The sequence below is a fragment of the Heterocephalus glaber genome, unplaced genomic scaffold (assembly GCF_053883595.1).
Source record: "Heterocephalus glaber isolate CG9 unplaced genomic scaffold, H.glaber_assembly_v1.0 deba00001497, whole genome shotgun sequence".
Taxonomy (NCBI): Eukaryota; Metazoa; Chordata; class Mammalia; order Rodentia; family Bathyergidae; genus Heterocephalus; species Heterocephalus glaber.
Genome location: NW_028258320.1, coordinates 38,743,216 through 38,761,655, shown reverse-complemented (window position 1 = coordinate 38,761,655; position 18,440 = coordinate 38,743,216). Strand labels below are relative to the sequence as shown.

General features: G+C 40.0%; 1 protein-coding gene and 1 pseudogene across 1 annotated transcript in view; one reads left to right on the top strand and one right to left on the bottom strand.

Moving 5' to 3' along the window:
- The window catches only part of LOC101715397 (protein IFIT1 homolog B), a 34,484-nt gene extending 16,363 nt beyond the window's left edge, over positions 1 to 18,121 (bottom strand). Inside the window, exons 1-2 of the mRNA XM_013069839.3 lie at positions 17,762 to 18,121; positions 17,543 to 17,640 (exon numbers count right to left, since the gene is read on the bottom strand). Coding sequence (XP_012925293.2) covers positions 17,543 to 17,547 — 5 coding nt within the window. The 5' untranslated portion in view covers positions 17,548 to 17,640; positions 17,762 to 18,121. The remainder of the gene's footprint in view (positions 1 to 17,542; positions 17,641 to 17,761) is intronic.
- Positions 3,047 to 14,175, top strand: LOC147825648 (protein transport protein Sec24A pseudogene; annotated as a pseudogene).
- Positions 18,122 to 18,440: the final 319 nt, after the last annotated feature.

The window sequence follows — 18,440 nt, the reverse complement described above, 5'->3', positions numbered from 1 at the left end:
AGAGAGAGGGGGTACCATGGGCCCAAAGCATTACTGGGTTCAGGCCACCACTTAGGTGGGTTTCCTGCAGAAAACCTAATTGGTTGTTTACAGCAAGCTGGTCTATGTTAAATAGGGACATGGTTTCATTGGGAGGTGGACATTGTGGCATAGCTACCCTGTCTATGCAGGGAGCTAGGGCCAGTGGAACACATGTGGTAGGTTTTACATCTAGCTGTCCTAAGGGAAGGCAGTCAGCAGGGGCTGGGGAATCAATTACACCAAAGAACAAGTGAGAGGAATCAAAGAACTGGAAGCTGAGGCAAAAAAGGACTTAGCCTGCTTCTTGTAGGAGAAAGGCCAGGTCAAACTTGCAATGGATACTGAGGCCCATGAAGTTGTGAGGCTTCACTCCAAGCACATAATGAATGCTTTCATTTACATGAGATAACCATACTAATAAGCAAATGCAGAATCACAGAAAACTACTTCTAGTAGCTGGGGCCAGAGGTGGGTATGGAGAGACAATGGGTATGGGATTTCTCATCACAGTGGTGAAAATTATTCTTGAATTAGAGGTTGGTGATGATTGCACAGCACAGTCAGCATTCTGAACATCACTGAACTGTATACTTATGAAGATTAACATGCTGAATTTTATCTTGTATGTATTTTATTTATTTTTATTTTTAATTTGTTTTTAGATTTTTTTTTTTTGGTCCTGGGGATTGAACTCGGGACCTTGTGCCTTTGAGGCAGGTGCTGTGTATTTTATTAATATAAAGTTATTTTGCTAACCTGAATAATAGTCGTACAAATTATGTGTACATATATATATATATTTTCCTAGTACATGTTAAAATAATCATAAAACTCTTAAGTATTTCAAAAACTTAGTATGAAATGTGAAATGATTTTATGAATCCACATTAGGACCCCTTGAAATACAATGATTTAACAACTTAATAAACTTTCTTGCTCATACCAGCTATACCAGTTATTTGGGAAATTGTAGCACTACAAAATCTGAGATTTTGTATTGTACAATCAGGATATTATGAGTGCTTTCTTCTTTGACTACTTTAAAAATTAAATATAATAATTTTATAATAGTTTTAGAAGCCAGGTTGATACTTAAGTACACAGAAAGTCATAACTGCCTTATAACATCTATTCTTCTTCTTATTATTATTGTTATCATCACCATCATCATTTCAGTTATCAGTTACAACTCTGTGATTGGGGGGAAGCCACCATAAACCTGAAGTTATGCATTTTCTGTCAATTGCCCCTCCCAAATTGTGCCCAGTGGAACACTGACAGGACCTTTACAAGTCAGTATTAACTAGTTGTTTTGTCTGCAGTTATCAGGGGTTTTTTGCCCCAGAATTTTGTGGGACCACACAGTTATTCTTACTTTATGCCTTTTAAGTAAGGTCAATATGGAAGCTCCTAAGTAGAGAACTGTAGAAGGACTCAGGGAATGCAGGATAGCAGGGAATGAGGGTGACCAGCCTTTCTCAGGAAGAGGTGACCTGCTGATTTTCAGTCCACATCAGAGCCCAGCAGTGAGAAAGTATAACCACAGCTACAGAGGAAGGCTTGAACTTCTCCCAACACATGCCTACATTACCCCAAGGAATGTGAGAGGCCCCAGAGAGAGCTGACAGAAGCTTGTGAGTCTTCTTTCTTCCACTATATGGAGCAAGCAGAAAGCTATCTCTGTACCCAGACCATGTTTCCTATCTCCCCTAGATGGGTTAGAGAGAGTTCAGTGGAAAAGAGTCTCTGAGGTTCGGATGATTTTTCTGTTCCAGCAATATCATTTCTCTGTCTTTTCTCTTCTTTGGGCTGTAGCTTAATGACAGTTTCCTTAAGCTGATGTTAATAAAAATAAAAATGACAGCATTAATGCAACAGTTTATGTATGTGTTTGAATGTATTTGCATACATATGTGCACACACACACACATATTCATTCAAGCAAATACTCGAAAGGTTAGAAAGCTTGACTTCACTGAGAACAATGCTGAGACAGCACTGATTAACAATTTTTTGAAATCTTAGACATGCTGGCAAGCAAGCCCAGAATTCCTTTCCATATGGCTGCTGTGAATTAGGCAGTTCTGCAGCGTTTTCAGCCATTAGGATTCAGGAAGTTTTGGCTAGTGTGTCTTGGGACTTTTTTGATAAAAGGAAACTTCAGGAGAAGCCTATATAAGGAACTAATGATGTAAGCTTAGGTGGCATTCCTGCAAGTGGAAGTTAGATGGTGAAACTAGGAAATGAAACTAAAACTGACCAGTTCCTGACTGCAGAAACTGAAACTTAAGGAAAGATACCTTCTTTGCTGTTTTTACAAATTAATTTTATTGGTATATATTTGTGATTCATTTGTTTTGGGGACTTGATATACACATACATTTATCTTTTCTCTGAGAACTGGTTTAGTGGAGGCCACACAGTGATGCTCTGATGTGTGTCTCCTAGCCTGATGGAAAAGTAGGACCTGCTAGCTAGTACAGACTGTACTTGGCCTAGGGCCAGGGCACCTGTGAAAACAGCTGTGTTAGCTTGTGGAAGCCACACCTCTTTGCCACCTTTGCTTTCCTATGTGGAATGAGGGATTGTGCTGATTATGGGATAAATTTTTGTAAACCCTAAAACATGATTTTTAATCCAGTTGCTGCCATTCTCTAAGGGTGTCTGGTACTAAATGCTCTATATTTTGCTATATTCTGGAGAATGGTTACTGGCAAAAGCATCTTGTCACTTTTACTTTATTTACAGGAACAGAGACGACTAGTGTGCTAACATCTTGAGTGGTACAGTTTGCATCTGGGATGCCCCTCAATGTCTCCGTGTTGGGGGCTCAGTCCCTAGCTAGTGGTGTTGAGAGGTAGTGGAAAATTTAGGATGTGGAGAATAATTGGTGGAATTGGGTAACTTTGAGTGCGCTCAGGAAGGGCAAATCTTCCAGCACCTCTCCTCTCCCCATCTTGATTCTTCAGTGCTGTGAGGTAAGCAGCCTTTTCTCTACCTACTCATGCTAGTATTATATACTGCCATGTCCCAGTATGATTACTGCCATAGCACAGGCCTAAAAGCAATGGAGCCAGTCAACCATGGAGTGAACAGTTTGAAATTGTGAGCTGAAATAAATATCTCCTCTTCCAATCGGATTTTTTCAGGTGTTTTGTCACTGTGAAGGAAAGCTAACTAACACATCAAGTCTTCAAATAAAACACGCTAGATCTTAATGACTGTTTTTCTGTTTTTCAGTTCTTCGTATGGTAGCCACCTAAGTTGATCTGAATCCCCAGAAATCATTCTAATAGCTACACACCATCATCACAGCCATGCAGAGATCTTTTGGTGTCATGACAATCTGTCTAATTTATCTCAACTTGCCTATGTAATCTTCTGTGGTTATAGTAATATATCAAAAAAAATACAACTGTGGTGAGTCTGTAATACAGGCACAGGTTTGGTTTTATTAGTGGGGTCAGCTGAGCTCTACTTCTCCATCAATTCACTGGAAATTGTGCCACTCTGCTTATACATATGGTAAAGTGATGATTCTCCAGAACCTCTCATAAAGTAAATTCACCCAACGAAGGTTAATTTAATATTCAGAGAACTCCTCATTGAAAGAAGACTGGCAAGCTTGCTTCACTGGGGAGGTGAATATGAATATTCTGAACCTGTCACATACATATTTGCGTAGCTTTGTTAGTCATCCTTGTCCTCATGGCCTGAAAGTAATACAAACCCAAGAATCTTCACAAATAGAAAGTATCAAGCTATGAGAGAGAGAGAGAAAGACAGAGAGAGAGAGAGAGAGAGAGAGAGAGAGAGAGAGAGAGAGAGAGAGAGAATGAATATGAGAACTCTGGAAAGTGAAACTTTTAGGCTATGAGTCCAATTTCAGGAGTCCAAATCCAACTACTGAACAGACTGACCAGCTGTGAGAAGCCACTTCAAATCAGTGAGGCTCTGTTTCCTAGGCTGATAAGTAAGTGCTTTGGCATTGACTAGCAGAGTTCAACACCTACTGCACATCAGAGTCATCTAGGAAAGTTTACAAAATCATGCTGATTAGGTTGCATCCCTAACCAATGGAACACACCTCTAAGGTGGGCCTCCAGCATCAGTATAAAAAAAATTATCAAGTGGTTTGCATTTGCAGTGGAACTGAGAATCACAGTTCCCCTGGGGTTCATTGTGTGTTTGAAACTTCCCCTTTGAGCAACTGTGGACTAAAACCCAGGCCCCACCTCCCTTTTTCTGAGGCCCTGATTCAGTATCTTCAGTAATCTAGGCTTTGCTTCCCCACCATGACCGTGGGCAAGGAATTTCTCAGTCTTTTCTTGACACAAAGGATGGCATGGAAAAAGAATGGAATTTGGAACAGATTGTTATTATTTGGCTGGATGCTAAATCATTCTGGTGAAGTGTTTCAAACATCTACCCACAGTTTACTAAAAAATATGTACCATAGAAAATCCCCCCATGTTTTCTAAAATTATCACTTTTTGTCCAAAAGGTGTCATTTTTCTCAACAAAGGCATTAAAATCCAGGAGAACTTCGAAAGAAGTGTTTCAAGCCCTCAAAAAAAAAAAAAATTCCAAAATCAGACTAGTATATTCTTTAAAACTATCTTTTAAAATCGATGGAGAAGTAAGAAGTTTCTCTGACAAAGAGGACCTTAAGACAGTTGTGACCCTCAAACCAGCACTTGAAAAATTTCTCAGAGATATCCTAGAAAGAGACAATGAGACATTCTTGTTGCTTTTGCTATCTTAGCTGCAATGAGCTGCTGTTTCTCCTCAGCGGATGTCCCCTGCCATGTGCCACTCTGCCTTGGAGCCAACTATGTACTGAAAACACTATGAACTAATCTTCTTCTATGTCGAAAATACTGGCAGGTCAAGATCCCAGAAACCCAACAGAAAAACAAAATCCTACAAGCAGTTAGAGAAAAAAAAATCACCTACAAAGATAAGCTATCGGAATCAAGGCAGACTTCTCAGCATAAACCCTCAAATCAAGAAGAGCCTGGAGAGAAGTATTTCAAACCCAAAAGAAAATAACTTCCAACCTAGACTGTTGTATCCTGCAAAATTATCTTTCAAAATCTATGGGGAAATGAGATACTTCCATGACAAAGAATACCTGAGAAATTTTATGAACACCAAAACAGCACCCCAAGCATTTCTAAACAATATCCTAGAAAAAACAATGAAGGTCACAACTCCATGAGGCCCAACAGAGGGAAGCCACCAGCCAAGGTAAGACACTAAAGGGAAAGGGGGAAAAATAAGAAATAAAAGAGTCAACAACAGCAAAACATCATGACAAGGATGAATCAATATCTATCAATTATAACTCTTAACGTTAATGGCCTCAATTCACCAATCAAAAGAAACAGACTGACAGAATGGATTAAGAAGCAAAATCCAAGAATATGCCGTATACAAGAAACACATCTAACTCAAAAAGAAATTCACAGACTGAAAGTAAAAGGATGGAAAACTGTTTTCCATGCCAGAGAAACCCAGAAAAAGCAGGGGTAGTAATCTTATTTGCAGACAAAGTAGATTTCAAACCAAAACTAATTAGGAGGGACAAAGATGGTCACTACATCCTTGTGAAGGTAACAAGCCAAAATGAAGAGATGACTATCCTAAATATACATGCACCAAATATGAATGCCCCCAACTATACAAAACAAATATTAATAGACATGAAAAACCAAATAAACACTAATACAATTGTAGTGGGGGACTTCAATACTCCACTATCACAAATAGACAGATCATCTAGACAAAAAATTAACAATGAAATTCTAGAAGTGAACCAAGCTATTGAACAAATGGACTTAATAGATATTTACAGAGTGTTCCACCTCACAATATAGAATACACATTCTTTTCAGCTGCACACAGGTCATTCTCCAGAACAGACCACATGCTAGCTCATAGGATATAGCTAAGTAAATGTAAAAGAATTGAAGTTACCCCTTGTATATTATCAGACCATAGTGCAATAAAATTGGAGATCAAAAACATAAGAAACCTCAAAACTCCCACAAACACATGGAAATAGAATAACACCCTCCTGAACAACCAATGGGTCACAGAGGAAATTAAAGAAGAAATTAGACAGTTTCTACAAGTAAATGATAATGCCAGTACAAGATACAGGAATCTATGGGACACAATAAAAGCAGTTCTATGTGGGAAATTCATGGCAGTGAATGTCCATATTAGGAAAACAGAGAACTCAGATAAATAACCTAATGCAGAACCTCAAGAGCCTAGAAAAAGAAGAACATAACAAATCCAAAGCTCATACAAGAGAGGAAATTATAAAGATCAGAGCAGAAATCAATGCAATGGAGACTAAGAGAATGATACAAAAACTTAATCAAAGAGTTGGTTTTTTGAAAGAATAAATAAAATTGATAAACCTTTAGCCAGACATATCAAAAAAAGGAAAGAAAAGGCTCAAATTCATGCAATTAAGAATGACAAAGGTGAAGTCACAACAGACCCAGCAGAAATCCAGAGAATCATCAATACCTACTTCCAGAACCTGTACTCCAATAAAATGGAAAACACAGACAAAATGGACAGATTCCTAGATATATACAAATTGCCACAGTTAAATGAAGAAGATATAGAAATTCTAAAAACCCCAATTACAATGAATGAAATTGAAAATATAATAAAAAATTTACCAACAAAGAAAAGCCCAGGTCCTTATAGCTTCACTGCTGAATTCTACAAGACATTTAAAGAAGTACTATCGCCATTACTCTTTAAACTCATCAAGGAAATTGAAAGGGAAGCAAGGCTTCCAAATTCATTCCTGGAAGCAAGTGTTTCTTTGATTCCAAAACCAGGGAAAGACCCAACCCAAAAAGAGAACTATAGGCCAATCTCCCTAATGAACATAGATGCAAAAATCCTCAACAAAATACTGGCAAGCAGAATTCAGAGGGTCATCAAGAAGATCCTACACCAAGTCGGATTTATCCCAGGGATGCAAGGATAGTTCAACATTTGTAAATTAATAAATGAAATACACTATATTAACAGAGTCAAGGACAAAAACCATATGATCATCTCAATAGATGCAGAAAAGGCATTTGACAAAATCCAACACTCATCCATGATAAAAACACTACAGAAAATTTGAATAGAAGGTCTTTATCTCAATCTGATTAAGGCTATCTATGAAAAACCAACAGCAAACATCATACTAAATGGTCAAAAACTGAAAACTTTCATGCTAAAAGCAGGAAGAAGACAAGGATGCCCACTATCACCACTCCTGTTCAATATAGTTCTGGAAACATTAGCTACAGCAATTAGAAAAGAGAAAGAAATAAAAGAAATAAAGTTAGAAAAGGAAGAAGTTAAACTGTCTTTATTTGCTGATATGTTACTTTACATAGAAGACCCAAAAAACTCGGCCAAAATACTTCTAGACCTAATTGACAGATTCAGTAGAGTCGCTGGATACAAGGTCAACACTCAAAAAACAATAGCCTTCTTATGCACAAATAAAACACTCACTGAGAGAGAAATTTGGGAAACAATTCTTTTACAATAGCATCCAAAAAAATGAAATATCTAGGAATCAACCTAACAAAGGAAGCAAAAGACCTCTACACTGAAAACTACAGCACTTTGAAAAAGGAGATCAAGGAGGATATAAGAAAATGGAAAGACATTCCTTGTTCCTAGGTAGGAAGAACCAATGTAGTGAAAATGGCCATACTTCCAAAATTACTATATAGATTCAATGCAATGCCAATTGAAATTCCAACAATATACTTCACAGAACTAGAGAAAACAATCCAAAAATTCATTAGGAACCATAAGAGACCTAGAATAGCAAAAGCAATTCTAGGCAACAGAGACATGGCTGGGGGCATCACAATCCCCAACTTGAAACTATACTACAAAGCTATTGTGATAAAAACAGCATGGTACTGGTCCAAAAAACCCCCCAAAACAGACCTGAGCATCAGTGGAATAGATTAGAAGATGCAGAGACAACTTCAGACATACTCAGCCACCTGATCTTTGACAAAGGAGCCAACCACCCTCATTGGAGAAAGATAGCCTATTTAATAAATAGTGTTGGAAAAACTGGATTTCAACCTGCCAAAAATTAAAACTAGACCCATACCTATCACCATGCACTAAACTAAGATCAAAGAGGATTAAAGATCTAAATATTAAGACAGAAACACTAAACTTGCTGGAAGATAAGTTAAGTAGAACTCTTGAAGACATTGGCATAGGAAAAGACGTTATGAACAAAACCTCAGTAGCATGGAAACTAGCACAAAGAATCAACAACTGGGATCTCATCTTATTAAAAAGCTTCTGCACTGCAAGAGAAACCACCAACAGAGCTGAGACAACCTACAATATGGGAAAAAAATTTTAGCAGCTGTACCTCAGACAAAGGTCTACTATCTAGAATATATAAAGAACTGAAAAAAATCAGACCTCCCAAATTCAAAGAACCAATTCAAAAATGGGCAACCGAAATGAACAGACTTTTCTCAGACAAGAAAGTAAAAGCAACAAATAAATATATGAAAAAAAGTCCAACATCACTGATCATTTGAGAGATGCAGATGAAAACAACACTGAGATTCCACCTCACCCCAGGAAGAATGGCTGCTATCATGAAATCAACCAATTAGAAATGCTGGTGGGGTTGTGGGGAGAAAGGAATCCTCCTCCATTGTTGGTGGGAGTGCACACTGGTGCAACTATTGTGGAAATCAGTGTGGAGATACCTCAAAGAACTAGGGCTAGAGGTCCCATTTGACCTAGCTATTCCCTTGCTGGGTATCTTCCCCAAAGAATTAAAAAAATCATACCACAGTGATATATGTGCACCCATGTTTATAGCGGCACAGTTTGTAATAGCTAAAGCTTGGAAACAGCTCAAGTGCCCATCAACTGGTAACTGGATAAAGAAGATGTGGTTTTTTTTCATAAAATGGAGTACTACTCAGCCATAAAGAATGAGAAACTAGAGACATTTATAGCTAAATGGATGCATATTGAGGCCATCCTCTTAAGTGAAATAAATAGGATACACATGTGCAAATACCAAATAGTTTCTCTAGTGTGAGAGACTGAAAGTGTAAATAAGGATTAAAATGATTAAAATGAATAATTGATAATTTGAAACAGGATAAGGTCCAAAAGTGTAGGGGTAGTGAGAGGGGAAGGGGAAAGGAAAGAAGGGAAAGGAAAAATTATGAGAAAAGAAAAAAAATGGAAACAAAATCTATGTAAATAGGGAAGGGTGGTAGGTGTGAAGGGCATACAGGTAATGGGGAAAATAATAAGAACCAAGATACATCATGTACAGGTACAAGCACCCAATGATAAATGTAAATGTATTATATACCTAAAATGTACCAATAAAAGAATTTAAGAAAAAAAAAAAAGAAAGAAAGAGACAATGAGGCCCACAATGCCAAAGTCTAATGGAATCCATATACCAGGCAGGGTGAGCAGTTAAGCAGTTAAGAAAAAATATACAACACAAAAATAATGCCATGACAGATATAGAAAGAGATAACAATGAAGATCAGTGCACCCAACTCCATAAAACAAACATTACTGGATATAAAAGATTAGATAAACAAAAATACAATTAAAGTGGGTAACCTCAATACCCCACTGTCACAGTTCACACTAAACAAAAAATCAAAAAAGATATATGACAGTTGACCCACATCTTCAAGCAAATTTCTTGATAGCTATCTACACAGTGTTCAACCCAATAACAGGATATACATTCTTCTGGGCAGCACATGGTCATACATCATGATCAAGTAGGCTTCATCCCAGGAATACAAGGATGGTTCAACACATACATATCAATCCATGTAATACATCCCATAAACAGAGCAAAAACAAAAACCACATGATCATCTCAATAGACTCAGCAAAAACATTTGACAAAAATCCAACATCCATTAATGACAAAAACCCTCAAGAAAATAGGTTCAAAAGATCTCATCTCAATCTGATAAGAGCTATTTATAACAAACCTACTGGCAGCATCATGATAAATGGGGAAAAAATTGAAAGCTTTCCCTCTATAAGCAGGAACAAGATGAAGATATCCACTTTGAATGCTCCTGTTCAATTTTGTCCTCAAAACTTTAGCCAGAGTGGGGCCAGAGATTTAGCTCAATGGCACCAGCACTTGCCTGGCAAGTGCAAGGTCCTGAGTTTGATCCCCAGTTCCACACACACACACACACACACACACACACACACACACACACAACTTTAGCCAGAGCAATCAGGCAAGAGAAAAAAATAAAAAGGATAAGGATACATATAGGAAAGGAAGAGGTCAAACAATCCTTATTCACAAACAATATAATCCTTTGCACAGAGGACCCCAAATTTCCACCAACAAGCTCCTAGAACTGATCAACAAATTCAACAATGAAGAGGATATAAAATCACCATACAAAAATCAATAATGTTCCCGTACACCAGTAATGAACCCATTGAAAAATAAATTAGAAAATACCATTTATAATAGCTTCAAGCAAAATTAAATACTTAGGAGTTAATAAAACAAAGGAAATGAAAGACCTCTATAATGAAAACTACAGTGCTCTGAAAAAGGAGATCAAAGAGGACATCCGAAAATGAAAATATATCACCTGTTCCTGGAACCAACATCACAATGGCTAGACTTTAAAAACTATTACATAGATTTAATGCAGTCCTAATCAACAACATTCCTCACAGAACTAAGGAAAACATTTCTAAAATGTGTATGGAATCAGAAGTGACCCAGGATACCAAATGCAATTTTGGGTAACAAGAGTAAAGCAATAAACATCACAATCCCAGATTTCAAGTTACACTATAAAGCTACAATTCTAAAATCAACATGGTACTGGGACAAAAACAGACAAGTTAGATTAATGGAATAGAAAAAACAATGCAGAAACCACCCCAAACACATTCACCCACCTGATCTTTGACAAAGAGCCAAAAACATATGCTGCAGGAAAAAGTAGTCTTTTTAACAAATGGACCTGGGAAAACTGGCTATCCATATGCAGAAGATTGAATTCAAACCCCTATCTCTCATTATGTACTAAATTAAAATAAAAATGAATCAAAGATCTAAATGTTAAAAGAAAAATAATCTGCTGGAAGATAAAATAGTGAAAACTCTAGAAGATATAGACACAGGTGTGGACTTTCAGAAAAGAATCCCAATTGCACAAGAAATAGCATCAGGAACCCAGAAAAGGATTTATATCAAATTAAAAAGCTTCTGCACAATAAAGGAAACATCCAGCAGAGCCAAGCAGGAAAAACTTTCTGCTAGCTATCTTTTGGAAAGAGGACTAATATCCAATTATGTTTAAAAATTTTGAAAAAAACCCCTAAAATGAAAGTCCCAGTCACCAATGGGCAACTGAAATGAATAGACACTTCTCAGAAGAAGAAATGCAAATGACAATAAATACATAAAAAATGTCAACATCTCTGGTTATTAGAGAAATGCAAGCGAAAGTAACGCTGAGAGTCCATCTTACTCCAGAAAGAATGGCTATCATCAAGAAATCAAATAAAAAATGCTGATGAAGCTACAGAGAAAAGAAACCCTTTTATATTGTTGATGGGAATGTAAACTAGTACAACCACCATGGAAATCAGTATGGAGATTCCTCAAGAAACTGAAACCGGAAATTCCATTTGACCCAGTTATCCTGCTTCTAGATCTCTTCCCCAAAGAGTTAAAGACATCCTATTATACTGATACATGCATACCTATGTTTATAGCAGCACAACTCATAATGGCTAAATGCTGGAAGCACCCTATATGCCCATTGACAGGACAATGAAGAAAGAAAATGTGGTAATTAGCTATTTACAATTTGGTTTTTCTCATATGAGAGAAACCATGTGGTATTTAATCTTGTGTGTCTGATTTATTTCACTTAATATTGTGGTTTCAAGATGCATCCATTTTCCTACAGATGACTTAACTTTATCTTTCTTCATAGCAGAGTAGTACTTCATTATGTTTACCATGTTTTCTTTATCCATTCATCTGAACATTAAACTGTTTCTGACATTTAGCTTAATAGAAAATAGGGAGATAACTGTTTCTTAAAGGAAAAGGGGGATCAAGAGTGGAGGGATAGGGAGCCCCGTTGCTGCCCTGTCAGGTGGCTTCCTGGCAGCCGGGCAGGGAGACCAGGGCCAGGCAGCGGCCTCGAGCCCGGTGTCGTAAGTGCCAAGTGTCGTGATTGCGCCTGTGCAGTGGCAGCTAACAGGCACTTCCAGCTCGAGTCTCCCTCTCTTGGGCTCTGCTGCTGCCTACTCGTCCCAGCCGCGGCCTGAGTTCCATCCTCAGCTCCCAGGCCAGGCCGTGGCCGCAGAGGGGCTGAGGAGAGTGAGGCGCCGGGCTTGAGGTGCTGGCCTTGCGCTCGGTCCTCAGCCCTGCCTCGCCCGTCCCTGTCCCTGCACCTTCGGTGGTGGTCTTTCAGAGCTCCCCAGGCAGGGCGCTGTGCAGACCCTGCCTGCCGCTCCCGACCCGCAGCCGTGCTCATGTCCGGGCGCGCCAGCCGGCCTCCAGGCCCACAACGGGGCCACCTCTGCCTCGGGGGCTCCCTATAGCAACGGTCCTGTCCCAAATACAATGATGTCTTCACAGGTGGCAGTGAATCAAGGATATAATTCCCAGCTTCCAGGAGCCTACCCTCATCTGCTACCAGCAAAGACTTTGAATCCGGCCTCTGGACAGTCCAGCTATTGTGCTTCTCAGGAATCCGGGCAGACTCTTCACAGACCACCTGTGTCTTCTCACCCAGTGGGACCCTCACTCCACAGTGGTCCTGTCTTCCAAATGCTGCTGCCTGAGTCTCAGAGTCCAGCTGCTGCCCCAAGGCTTTCTGGTGGCTTTTCTCCTGGCGCCAGTCAGCTGCCACTTGTGAAATGGCAGCACAGCCCTCCATCCCTGGCCCCACATAGATGAGCCATTGTCCTCCTGCACCATCCCAGCCGGCTGTACTTGGGAACACAAACTTATGAGCACATCACCAGTATGTTTCTTCTGGAGACCCCCTCACTTCAAAACAGCTATGTAACATCAGGTTCTGCCCTTCCCTTACGGAATTCACCTCTGGCTACCACTTTCCAAACAGGAGCTCCTCCTGGGCCTCCTCCAACTAGGGGCCCACCACTGGTAAGAGCCCTTGCACCCCAGAAAGCACCACTAAGAGCTGCACCCCAGCCTTCATTCAATGCTGCTGTTAACCAAGAAGCAACACTACAGCTTGCTATTAAGAATCCCCAGATGAGCTGAGGTGTTAGATATGCATATCCCTCCTTACCTCCTGGTTATCAGAACACAGCACCACCTAGCAGTACAACTGGAATGCCATCTTCTTCCTTGAATTACCCAAGTGGCCCCCTGGCCTTTCCTCAGACTCCCTTAGGTGCTAATCATTTAACTGCAAGCATGAGTGGATTAAGTCTGCATCTGGAGGGCCTGTGCATTGTCAGTTTTCTTCAAGAAAGAAAAATGCTTCCTGCAATACCTTTGCAGCCTCCAGTTCCAAATTTATATGAAGACATCCAGAAACTCAACTGTAACCCAGAGTTATTTTGATGCATGCTGACTAGCATTCCTCAGACTCAGGCCTTACTGAATAAAGCCAAACTTCCTCTGGGGCTGTTGCTTCATCCTTTCAAAGACCTAATGCAATTGCCTGTGGTTACATCCAGTACAATTGTAAGGTGCTGCTCATGCAGGACATCAACTCTTTTGTCAGTTTCCTTGATCAGAGGAGATGGAAGTGTAACTTATGTTACCAAGTCAATGGTGGTCCTGAAGAATTCATGTTCAACCCTTTGACTAGAGTTTATGGAGAACCTCACAGAAGACCTGAAATTCAAAATGCTACTATTGAGTTTATGGCTCCTTCAGAATACATGTTATGACCACCACAACCTCCAGTGTACCTCTTTGTATTTGATATATCTCATAATGCAGTTGAAACTGCATACTTGAATTCAGTTTGCCAGAGTTTGTTAGACAATCTAGATTTGCTTCCTGGCAACAAAAGAACAAAAATTGGCTTCATAACATTTGACAGTACAATTCAAACTGAAATAGATACGTTTATCAATTAGCTAAAATTTGTAACTTGATTTCTCTTGTAAAATTTCTTACTTTCTCTGGCTTTGTTTTATGCCCTTCAGAGCTTTCTTAGCTGTTTTTAATCCATTACTTATTTCCTTTTTTCAATTCTTTTTTCCAATTTGAGTGCAAGCCCTATTCGATCCTCTCTGACTCTGACCACAGCAGGTACCCTCTGGTGCACTAAAGTCAAGCAGTTCTCATGCTTTTGTCCCCACCTCCTCCACACCTGTGAATTTAGCAACACAAAAGGAGGGGGAAAGTCTAAACTCTCTCGGTCCAGCTCTGAAAGGATCTGTTTCTTTCCAGCATCTTCCTCTTTCTGATGGAGGACCAGGGTATTGTTTTTTGCTTCTAGGGTGCACATATGAAGCCAAGGAGGTATTCTGTGGCACAATTTGAGCCATAAATCAAGATAGGGAAATTGATGTGGATGTTTCCATCTAAGGGCGATGACTGTTAGCCAGATGGACCAGATGAGACCCTCATCTAGGAATCTCTCAGATGGCCAAGCTGGGCAAAGCATGGGCCATTCTAACAGAAGGTTCTAAGTTTTGGGGGTTTCATCTTAATACCATAATTTCCAGTAAAACCTTTCTTAAAATTCTTAAGCATGCATTTCAAAACAGTAGGACGAGATATTTCTGTCCCCACGATCAGCCGATCAGAGTGTTGGTGTGTGGGTACCCTTGTACGGAGATGCAAGACAAACAAAGGTGGGGGGTCATTCACTTGCCTGCCTGGCTGCGGGCCTCTCGGCCACTTTAAGGTCAGTTCAGGCTAAGGTGGGCTGTTGCATAAGTTCACCATTGTGCCTTTGTTAAACGCGACCACAGAATCTTGGGACAGACCTCACACAAATTCTGTGAGGGGAGGACTCTTTAACCTCAAGCACTTCCTCCCTTTGTCTTGTTCTGCAGCTTGTTTCACACACTCTCCTATCCAGAACTCTTTCATTCACACATTCCCTCCCGGTGACCCCCTAACCATAACCAAAACAAATGAAAGAAGCTACCTCCCCAAATGGCAAAACACAAGGGGTGATCAGGCCCCTGCACTATGTTTGCCCAAAGTTCACAAAGTGAACCAAAACAAATGGGAGGAGCTACCTCCCCAAATGGCAAAGCACAAGGGGTGATCAGGTCCCTGTGCTGTATTTGCCCAAAGTTACAGAATACAAATTCACAAAGTGAACCAAAACAAATCCAAAAGTTAACAACTAGGGGCTTTCCCAGGGTTTCTCACCAAGCAAAGGAAAGAGATAGATGAGACACCAACAGCAGCAGCCCTCCTTCTGTTGTCTTCTGTCTCGGGTTTGGGCAATCTGCCACTCATGAGCAGGTCTCTGTGTCCTGTTGGGGAGCCTAGGAAATTAGTCCCAGGGGCACGCCATTCCCCTCAAGGAGGCAAAGAGCCACTCCCTCCGGTGGAGTTTGGGCCGATGCCCAAAAGGGCCACTTCTTTCCCGATTTCCGGTCAGGGAACCAAATGTTCCGGAATCGCGGAAAGAAACACACAGAGACACAGAATTCGAGTAAAATTACAAAGGTATTTACTTGCAACAAGCTGGGACACCAGAAACTGGTCTGGTTAGAGTGGCCCCCTGCGTTCTTTGTTCATCACCTTTTATACTTTCGTCAGTCATTACCTCATCCCTAGTGGTCTTTGTTAAATAGATAAAGTTCCAATTCCTGTTTAATGGTTAGACACAGGTGGTTTCTGTCACTGATTACAGCCCTAAACACATGACACTTAAGGCACATATATCACAAGTTTGTACAAGGATTCCCAGTTTGTTCTTCAGAGCTAGAATGTTATCTATAGTGGAGCTTCAGATCAAAGGAGCTATATAACCTTCACTTTAAATAACAGAAGCAAAGGGCTAAGGCAAACTTTTAAAGGGATACACTACCTATTTTGCTTTCACAACTACTGTAATAGCTAATCTACTAAATGTACTTTAAAACTTTTCCCTATCAATAATATGTAAGTTGTGAATGTCATATGAAGAGTAGTTCAAGACATCAAAAGCAATAAAGGCAACAGCACTAAGAGAATTTAGAAAAAAATCATGCTTACTTGAAATGAGACATAAGAGCATTTGACAAAATTTAATGTTCTTTCCATGATTCACAGCACAGAAATGAGGAAAAAAAGTTTGTTTATTTGTTTGTTTGTTTGTTTTCCCTAGTACTTGGGATTGAACTTGGGACCTTGAGCTTATGAGGCAGGTGTGGTGCCACTGAGCTAAATCCCCAGCCTAATCAAGAGAAATAGAAGAAAACTTCCTCAGCAACCCAAAAGCCACATTTGAAAAGATCATAGCTTGACAGTCCTCTGTGGTGAAAGACTGAAAGCCTTGCTCAAAGATCAAAACAAGGCAAGAATGGCTGTGTTCATTCTTCAAGTCAACATGGATGTTTATGTACAAAACATTCTGGATTCCCCACAAAACTGTTAAATCTAGGGCTAGGGATTTAGCTGAGTGGCACCATGCCTGCAAGCACAAGGTCCTGAGTTTGATCCCCAGTACCAAAAACAAAACAAACAAAAAACAAAATAAACCTGTGAAATCTAATAGCAAATTAAATGAAATTTCAGGATAGAAGAAAAATAAATAAAATTTGGCTGTGTTTCTCTACATGGAGATTCAGTATGGTTAGTAGACAAATTTCCACTGTAGGGATTTTAGGTAAGGATGCTGCAGATGCACCCAAGTGCATAACTGCAGTAGAACCCATGGGAAGCAAAGTGGCAAGGACCTGGTTCTGACCTGGCTTCCCCCAGGAGATAATCTGCTAAACTTCAATCCAGTAAGATTTTATTAGAGCCCAGGAGTGAGAAACTGAGGCCACAGGCTGACAGAAGGCCACAAGCTTCTCCCGCCTCTACCTACCATATACAATCACAAGACATCTGAGTGGCCCCAAGTGCAGCTCACACAGCTGTGTGGGCTGGCTCTTCCTTCAAGGTGAGGAGACAGCAGAAAGCTGTGTCTCTACCCAACAGGGTATCCCTCCCTGCTTTACATGGAGCAGGTGTGAGTCTGGTGAAAAGCAATCTCTGGGACCATTTTCTCCCTTTCTGCTATACTGATTTCCCTCTCCTTACTCCTTCTTTTTGGCTGTAATATAAAGGACATTTCCTTAGGCTGATGCTAATAAAATTATAATATCAGCATTAATAAAACAGTTTACAGATGTTAAGCAGATACTAAATTAGAAAGGTTAAAAAACTTGACCTCACTAAAAAAAAACCTGTTGGGAAAGCATAGATCAATATTATTTCTAAAACTTTAGGCTTACTGGCAGAGAAAAGCAGAAACATCCTTACCTCATGGCTGCTGGAAATCAGGTAGAAGTTCTGCAGTGCTTTCAGCAGGATGGACTCCTCAGAGATCTGGCCAGTCTGCTATGGGATTTGCTGAGAAACTGAAACACCAAGAAACATTTAATATGCAATCTTTGGCTGTGTCCTTGCAATAGCAAGTTGGAAACTGAAACTAAAATTGGCCAGTTACTCCTCAGAGAAATAAAACTTAAACAGGACTACCTTTTTTTTTGTCTCAAGAATTGAAAATACATGTACTGGCATGTAAAATACTCTCTCTTGGCCTGGCGAAGACCTGGGCACTAGGAAATGACACTCAGTGCAGTGACTGAGCCCAGAGCTGTAACTGGCATTGCAAAATGTAACTTTTAAAGGTTAGGGTTTTTTTTCTTTTAGAGATAAACAACTTCTCCAGACTTGCTCCTGCTCAGCACATAGCAACACCCTCTCCTCTCTTCACCCCAGAAGGGACAGAATACGTAGGTGCCAGCCCCAGGAGGCCAAGGGTCTGGTTTGTTTTCCACAAGAAAGAGGAGGATGCGGTGAGGGCGGCTGGGAGTGAGTGCAAGTGTGGAGATCTGCATCATCTCTCTGTGCACCCCTCCCCTCTGTTCCTTACTATAAAAGACCCTTGCTCACCAGTAAACAGTGAGTTGATGCTTTGAAAGGTAAACAGGCCTCTCCATCCCCTCAGAGCTAGCTCTGAATAGATCTTTTTCATTTTCACACAAATATGTGGCCTCCTTTGATTTTGTCAGTGACAAGCAGAGGAACCTAAAGGTGTGAGCCTAAGTGGCCAGTCACAGTTTTGGTAGCCATGAAAGGATTTTAGTCCCTGCTCCTGAGAGCTATGTATCTTGGTATTATATAGGCAGCTAAGTTAGATATCAATTAATATACA